Source organism: Empidonax traillii, unplaced genomic scaffold, assembly GCF_003031625.1.
Source record: "Empidonax traillii isolate 1590-97213 ecotype Southwest subspecies unplaced genomic scaffold, ASM303162v1 scaffold448:size1359114, whole genome shotgun sequence".
Classification (NCBI taxonomy): Eukaryota; Metazoa; Chordata; class Aves; order Passeriformes; family Tyrannidae; genus Empidonax; species Empidonax traillii.
The window spans coordinates 999,312-1,007,236 of NW_020955641.1; the positions used below are offsets into that span (position 1 = coordinate 999,312).

General features: G+C 65.7%; 1 protein-coding gene across 2 annotated transcripts; it reads left to right on the plus strand.

The window, feature by feature from the left end:
- The first annotated feature begins 1,780 nt into the window (after positions 1 to 1,780).
- Positions 1,781 to 7,005, plus strand: CD40 (CD40 molecule). Of its 2 annotated transcripts, none has more exons than XM_027894982.1 (9): positions 1,781 to 1,848; positions 3,128 to 3,209; positions 3,763 to 3,888; positions 3,999 to 4,142; positions 4,352 to 4,451; positions 5,245 to 5,306; positions 5,568 to 5,666; positions 6,085 to 6,110; positions 6,515 to 7,005. In XM_027894982.1, the coding sequence occupies exons 1-9, from the start codon at positions 1,798 to 1,800 to the stop codon at positions 6,590 to 6,592; spliced, it is 768 nt and encodes a 255-aa protein (XP_027750783.1). In that variant the 5' UTR covers positions 1,781 to 1,797; the 3' UTR covers positions 6,593 to 7,005. The 2 variants fall into 2 exon arrangements, with proteins under 2 accessions (XP_027750783.1, XP_027750782.1); XM_027894981.1 differs by having other exon boundaries at positions 1,782 to 1,848; positions 6,443 to 7,005.
- Positions 7,006 to 7,925: the final 920 nt, after the last annotated feature.

Genomic DNA, 7,925 nt, shown 5'->3' on the forward strand with positions numbered 1-7,925 from the left:
AGGGGGCAGCGCGATCGCTACGGCGACGCGCGGCGCTTTACGGCACGGCGCGGCGGCGGGCCGCCCGCCATGCCTGCCGAGGCAAGGCGCTGGATCCCGGCGTGCATCGCCGCAAGGCACGCCGGGAGTCGTAGTCCCCGGGACGGCGGGAGGGTGCGGCCGCTGGGTGGCGCTACCGGACCTCGCGCGGGGGAGGCGGCGGGACCGGGACTGGGATTGGGATCAGACCAGGACTGGGATTAAACCAGGAGTGGGATTCGGGGGCAGACCGGGATTGGGACTAGAATCAGACAGGGACTGGGATCAGACCGGGACCAGGACAGATCGTGATTGGGATCAGACCAGGACTGGGATCAGACTGGGAGCAGGATTTGGATCAAACTGGGATTGGGATCAGACAGGGACCAGGATCAGACTGTGATTGGGATCAGACTGGAACCAGGACCAGAATCAGACCAGCATTGGGATTGGGATCAGACTGGGATTGGGATCAGACATGGGGGCGGGGTTGGGATCAGATGGGGATTGGAGCTAAGACCGCTCAGGGGTTGGGGTCCCTGTGCTGCACCCCCAGTCCCGGGGCTGCCCCGAGCAGCAGCACCGACGCTGCTCTGTCCTGCTTTTTGAGCATCAGCTCCTGTCAGAGCCACTCCTGTCACCTGGGACCACCGGGTCCCACTGCCACCCAGGACCAGAAGCAAGGGGCACTCACAGCCTGGGGCCACAGGGGATCCTGCCCAACCAGTACCTGGGGCCATGGGGACTTCCCAGGCCAGGCCCAGGGGAATCGGGCCCAAAAATCCCCTCCCCGCGACTGCCACCTCCCTCTGCCCTCCAGATTCCCCCTGGGACCCTTTGTGCTCCTGAGCGACTCAGTTCTGGGAAGTGACATCAGTCTGGGGAGTGACATCGGGCTGGGGAATCCAGAGCACATGGTTGGTTCCCGATTTCCCCGGGAGCAGCTGTGGCCTGGCGATGGCCACATGTGGCTGCTAGCCTGGGAGACCAGGGAAGCGGCTGCTGTGCTGTGTCCTCTCAGGCACCGCGACAGAGCGGGCACAGGGTGGCTCTGGGGACAGGGTGGCACCGCTGTGTGTGGCTGGGGCACCAAGGGATGCTGAGGAGCCGCCACTCACTGCCTGGGCACCACCATGGAAAGGGGAGTCCAGGGAGCATCTCCAGAGCGGGCAAGGAACCTGGAACTTCCCTGGGGGCTGCTGGAAACCCTTCTGGGGAACCGAGACGGAAGAACAGCCAGGCCTCGGTGCTGTCACCCCTTCCCCTTTCAGGGCTGACGTGTCTGGAGCTCGTGGTGGTTGTGGGGGCTCTCCAAGGTTGCAGCCCCAGCGGTTCTCCACGGTCCCAGCCAGGTCACAGCTGCTGGGGCCCTCCGGATTCGTAGTCACGGGGGCTCTCCAGGGCCACAGCTCTGAGGTGCTCACAAAGGCTGCAGCTCTGAGCTGCTGCTGGGAAAAAAGAAGTGAAACCTCCAAGTCCTGCCGGGGGAGGGGGCTGCACAGGAGCTCCCCTCCCCTTCCCTTCCCTCCCCTCCCCGCGGACGACCCCAACTCCTTCTCCTGCCCCTGCCCGTGACCCCGGGCCGGGGGTCCCGGTTGGCACTGCCCTTGCCCGCGGGCCGGGTGGGCATCGGGGCGCTCGGGGAGGCGGGTGGGGAGAGCTGTCCCGGCCTCGGGGGGGCGGCGGGGAAGCCCCGGGGAGGGCGGCCCAACGCCCCTTCCTGGGCGGGAACGGACCCGGCCGTTCTTAGGGCGGCGGCGGCGGCCGGGGCTCAGCGCCATGAACCGCCCGGTGCTGCTGGGGCTGCTCTCCGCGCTGGCGCTGCTGGGCGTGAGTGGGGCCGCGACGGGGAGATCGGGATTGGGGCAGGGATCGGGACGGGGGCAGTGGCTGGGGGCTCCCTCCCTCCTGCCGGGCTTTCCGGGAAGGGGTCCCGTCTGGCCTCTCCAGCCCGTCCCCCCGGGCAGTCCCGGGGCCGTGCCACGGCGGCGGGACCGGCAGCGCTGCCGGGCCGGGTCGGGTCCATCGGTCCGGCCTGCCGGGGCGGAGGAGCGGGATGGGCTGGCCGGGCTCCTCTCCAGGTCCCCCTTCCCACGCGCTTTCGCTTCGCCCCGAGGGCGCGGGCCCGGCAGCCCAGCCCAGCCCAGCCCAGAGCCAGCCCAGGGGTCCCCCCGGGCAGGGACGGGCAGGGGCGAGCCCCGGGGCCCTCGGTCGGGACCCCCAAGCGGGCGGGGGCGCTGGAACCGGCTGCCTGCGCCCCTTTCACTTTCCCCCCGGCTCCGTGCGGGCGGGGACGGCACCGTCTGCGGGCTCGGGCATCCCCGCTCAGCCTCCGCCGAGCCCCGCGGCCCCATCGCTGACCCCCCGAGGTGGGGATGCTCGAGGGACCCGCGGGGCTCGGCACTGCCCGGTGGTGCTGGGTCCTCGCCCATGGCACCCTCGGCCCTGCTCTCCCTGGCCTGCTGCCCACCGCCCCGCAGCCCTCTCGCACTCCCCGGGATGGCCAGGCTCAGGCGGGTCCCCCGACTGCCAGGACACTGCGGGTGGGCAGCGAGGGGCTGGCTCTGTGCGAGGGACGGTGCTGCGGGTGCCCTCCTGCACTCCAGCTGGCCCAAGGGCTCGTTCCCTCCTACCTCTCCACCCTTCCCTGTGCGGACAGTCCCCTGCCAGGAGGAGCAAGGCCAGGCCCTGGCAGGCTTTGCATGGATGATGCGCTTGCCTGGGGCTTTCCTGTCCCTCAGGGGCAGTGCATCAGCCTCGGGAAGGGGCTGTCTGCACTCTGGGCACGGAAGCTGGGTGAATGCTGCTCCCTCAGCCTGTGACCAGAGCGCTGTTGGCAGGGACACAGGGTTTTGTACCAATCACCATCTAGTAGGAAATCTGGGAAACCATGGGGACATCCTACCGGAATTGCTGCCACCCCACTTCAAAGAGAGCACCGATGGCATCAGGCAGTGGGTGGCTGTTGTGGTCTGTGGTTAGTGCAGGCGTGGGAAGAGCGGTGTGAGGAAACCCTCACCTCGGGGTGCAGGTTAACACGCACAGTGCCTATGGAAGCGCGGCGGTGTGGGAGTGCTGGGTATGAATTCACAGGTCCTGTTTCTTCCAGTGCTTGGAGCCTGGTGATGCCTTAACGTGCTCTGATAAGCAGTATGAGTACAAGGGCAGGTGCTGCAACCGGTGTCGGCCAGGTATGGAAACCCCTTCCAGGGGACCTTGTGGCTGGGCTGTGCCAGGGCCCGGCTCACTGTGACTGAGCCCCTCCACCCCTTTGCCAGCAGTGCTGACAGCGTCCCCTCCCTGAGTCATCTCAGTGCTAGAGCAACTGGGACCGTGGGAGTGCTCTAGGAGACCCCCTGGACCTCACCAAATCTACCACAGCTCTCTTAGGACTGTCTGTACTCTTGCAGCCACAGGACCCCATGGCGAAGGTGGCTTGCTGTAAGAGTGCTGCTACTGGCACTAGCAAACTGTGGTGGCATTTGCCAGCTCCTGCTGTCACTGTCAGATTGTTCCCCAGTCCCTGGAGTGCTCAAGTGCCCCCACAGCCCTCCCTCCCTGCCTTGGCCCCTTCAACATGTACAGCCAGCAGGCAAGCTGGCTCCTGCAGTCCTGGCTACTGAGCACGATGCTGCAGCAGACCCAGTGCCCACAGCCACCAGAGCTCCACTGTCCTGCTGGCAGAGATGATGCCTGAAAAGAGGGGAAGCCCCCTTGCCCTCTGCTCACCAGCATCTATTGCAGGGGAAAAGCTGGTCTCTGAGTGCAGCGAAACAGAAAACTCTGACTGCACCCTGTGTGAGGACGGGCACTATCAGCAGGGCTGGACTAAAGAGAAGCACTGTGCTCCTCATGAAGTCTGTGAACACAGTAAGTGGTCCCTGTGCCCACTGGCCCCAACCTGTGGGGACTGCAGAGGCTGGCATCCTCCCAGGTTCACCTGCCGGCTGTCTCACCTCGCCTGCTCTCCCTTTGCCCAGACGCCGGGCTCATCGTGAAAACACACGGAAACGCCACGCACAACACGGTGTGCCAGTGCCAGCCCGGCACGCACTGCTCGGACACCAGCTGCCAGACCTGCGTGGAGAACCAGCCCTGCCAGCCCGGCTCTGGCTTCGTGGCAGGTGAGTCCAGTGCCCTGGCAGCACCAACCTGAGGTGGTGCAGGGAACAGGGGCTCCCCCAGCAAGGTGCCCCTGGCAGGGCTTTGGGAGGGCTGTACCTGCTGCCACACCTGATAGCGTTGCCACGGGGCGTGCTGCCCACCTGGCCTCAGCAGCCCCTTGCCCCCCACAGCCCCTACTGACCTTCCTGCCACCTCTGCTCCTCTCCAGCCAAGGCCATGGAGAGGAAGACATCCCCCTGCGAACCCTGTGCAGAAGGCACCTTCTCCAGCGTCTCTTCTAAAACTGAGCCGTGCCATCCCTGGACAAGGTACTGTCTGAGTGCTGACCACGTCCTTCCCCCAGCTCCAGTGAGGATATCCTCTGCTGCAGGTCTCCTCGGCAGCCTCAAGCACTGAGTAGCTGGGCTGGTCTCTGAGGGACACAGCATTTGGCTGGCGTAGGGCTGGAGCGAGAGGAGCAGGGCTGGGAGCACGGTGAAGTTCAGGGCAGCATGGCTGAGGTTGAGGCAGACATCCAGACTGTCCCTCAGTATGTGCACAGAGTGCTCACCTCTTCAGGAGTATCCATCCTGTCGTCTGTGCTGGGAGCAAGGAATGAGGGGTGAAAGGGATGCCCCATGCCCTGCTCAGGGTTTCCCTCCTGGAACTCTCTGTGGCTGTAGTCATCAGCCCAGGCACGAGCTCTCTCCGTGGGGAGTCTGGCTTTGAGGATGCCCTGGGCTGGCACATCATCCCTGTCTTTAGAAAGCTGCTTGAGGGGTTAATCGCACACCCTGGTAGAAACGTGAGCCTTGTTTCCAGGCTGAATTAGTCTTGCTTCAGCTGCCAGCCATTGGATTTCACTTTGCTTTTATCTGTGCCCAGAAATTACCTCCCCACGGAGCCACTTGTAGCCTGTCATCAAGTCCACTGTAAGCTTTTCTGTCATAGCTGCAGTGCCCAAGCCCTGGGGCCTCCCTGCTCACCCTGGAGCAGGCAGGCTCAGTACAGGACTCATTCTGGCACAGCTTGGGTGCCTGCCCAGCCCCAGCTGTTCTGCCTGGGGACTTCCCTTGTGTTTGGGCTGCTGCTGTGGTTACATGGTCGTCTTCTTCCCTGCAGCTGTGAGGAAAAGGGGCTGGCTCTGAAGGTGGAAGGGACAAACACCTCGGATGTGATCTGCGGTAAGTGCTCGGTGCCCAGGGCTCACCTGGTGCAAAGCAGAGACCTCCCAGGGCTCCGGCAACACTCTGAGAGCTGGCCTTGCCCCTGGGTGTTTTTGGGAGAGGAGGGTCTGAGCACGTGGCTGGTGTGATGCTTTCCTGCCTCTCTGTCCCCGAGAGGGATCCCTGCAGGGCTGGGCCTGGTGCAGAGGCAGCTTGGGGCACTCGGTGTCACCGTGGGTGTCCCGTGGGTGCCCCACTGACCCCGTCTCCCCCCTGCAGAGTCAGGCAGGCACTCCTCGCTGTCGGTGCTGATCCCCATCGCGGCTGCAGTCGTCACGTGCCTCGTGGGCGTCTGCATCTACTGCCTGGTCCACACAGGTGAGGGGCTGGGGCACAGGAAACAGTGCCTTGGCCAGAGGGGCCGTACAGGGCTGAGGGGCTGAGCAGGGGAGGACAGCAGCAGCTCTGCTGAGAGTGGGACAGCCCCTCTGGGAACATCACCAGGGCAGGGCTCCCCAGGCCCATTGCCCTGCTGGGTCAGGGGCTCTGTCCTGGGGAGCAGGTGCCTTGGCACGGCTGCAGCCCGAGCCGGGACAGCAGTGGTGTCCTGTGGGTCCAGTCTGGCTCCTGCCATGGCCCCCAGCCCCCCCAGCCTGGCAGTGGCAGCAAGCACAACAAGCGAGCTGCAGGACCTGTGGTGCAGAAGCACCAGCCCTGGTTCTGACCCCGGGAAGCTCCCTGCAGGCTGGAGTGCTCCCTGCTGAATGTGGCCTTCTCTGTCCCTCTTTCCATCCAGATTCCAGGCGACGGGTGGAGAAGGAGGTGAGTCTGCCCAGAGCCCCTCTCCAGCAGTAGGTTGGGTGGGTTGGGATCCCTCGTGGGCACAGCTGGGGATGTGCCATCAGCAGAGCAGGGGCTGTGGCTTTGCAGGGCAGTAGGGGTGGGGGCTGAACTGGGCTGCCTAGCTGGGGGCAGGACAAGGGCTGGGGCAACCCTGAGGGGCTGCTGGCAAGTGCTGAGCATGTGGGAGGGGCACACACAGAGCAACACTCTGGCAGTCATGGCAGTGTAGCAGGAGCCTGTGGAAAGATGTGGGTGCAGAGGTGGGGGGGATGTAGCTGCGTGCCCCTGACCCCTCCCCTGTGCATATAAAGGCTGGGATGCCCGGAGAGAACGCAGATACCCAGCAGCCCACGGAGCAGGATGAGAATGTCTTGCCTGTGCAGGAGACCCTACTCAGGGGCCAGCCCGTGGCCCAGGAGGATGGCAAGGAGAGCCGCATCTCGGAGCAGGAGATGGTGTGAGGGCGCACCATCCAGCAGGAGCACGGACTGGGAACAGCACCATCTCCTCTGTCCCCTCTCCAGCTGGGGAGGAAATCTGGCATCTGGCCTGGCTGCAAGTGATGTGGTGCTGCGGTGGACCATGGCACGACCACCCCACGGGAATACTGCCACACCAGCAACTGGTCTGGTCACCTGCCCAGGGCTGCCCTGGTGGAGCGAGGCTTGGCTGCCTGCACAGGGACACAGAACAAGGCTCTGTCCCATCCTGCTGCCCAACCAGGTGCTGCGGTGAAGCCCAGCGTGGCTGCTCCCCTGCTGACCCCTGGCAGAGCCCGGTGCACCCTCCAGGGCTGCCACAGCGGGGTGTAACAGCTGATGGTGACACCGCAGCTCAGAGCCTTCCCTGCATGCTGGGCATGCCATGGCCAGGAGTGGGGGCTGCCCACCACGGCTCAGCTGCCTGTCCAGGGGGCTGTGGAAGTGCTGCCCATGCTGGAGCAGGGCCTGGTGGGTGCTGCTGCCAGGGCAGGGCACTGGGTACCTCGAACCGGTCCCGTCCTCCAGTGCCTCCCGGCAATGCTGGGCTCCGTGGGATGAACCGGCGGGCCCGCGGCTCAGCTCTGGGACGGGGCGGGGATGGGGATCGGGGCGGCGGGGCCGGACCGCGGACACCGGCGTGCGGCGGCCGGGAGATGGTGCTGCGGGACCGGCGCGGGCTGCGCGGGGCGGCACCGGCACCGCCCGCCCCCGCCCCGCCCCGCGTGGGCTCCGGGCGGGTTCGGGGGGCGCTGGCCCCGGGACTGCCCAGCGTGGGCCCCCTTCCCGCGGCTCCCCCGCGCACCCGCCGGTACGTGCGGGAGCGGCCGCGCTCCCTCACCCTCCACCCACCGCTGGCAAAAACCTGTGATTAAACGTCATTATTCACCCCCTGTGAGTGAGCAACCAGTGCCCCCGGGACCGCCGCTCCCAGGTCTGATGCTGCTGGAGGGATGCTCTGGGGATGGAGCAGGTGCTCCCAAGACAGATGCTTCAACCAGGGGAGAGAGGGAAAAGCCTCTACTACCTGTGCTGACCCCCACGGTGGCCCCAGGAACTCAGGAACACACCCTATCTGGGCCCACGGGGAACCGAGGGTGCAGGCAGGGCTGCCTGCAGCAGGCAGCTCCGTGACCTCGCCTCGCTGCTCCGGCAGCAGATGCTCAAGTGGGGTCCATCCTGCTGCAGGTGCTGGGGGGCAGCAGCAGAGCTGCTGTGGCCCCCAACACACTGGTGTGGGGCTGGATTTCAGTGGCACCAAGCCCACTGCAGGCTTCAGGTACTGGGAGCAGCCACAGCCCGTGACCCACCACCA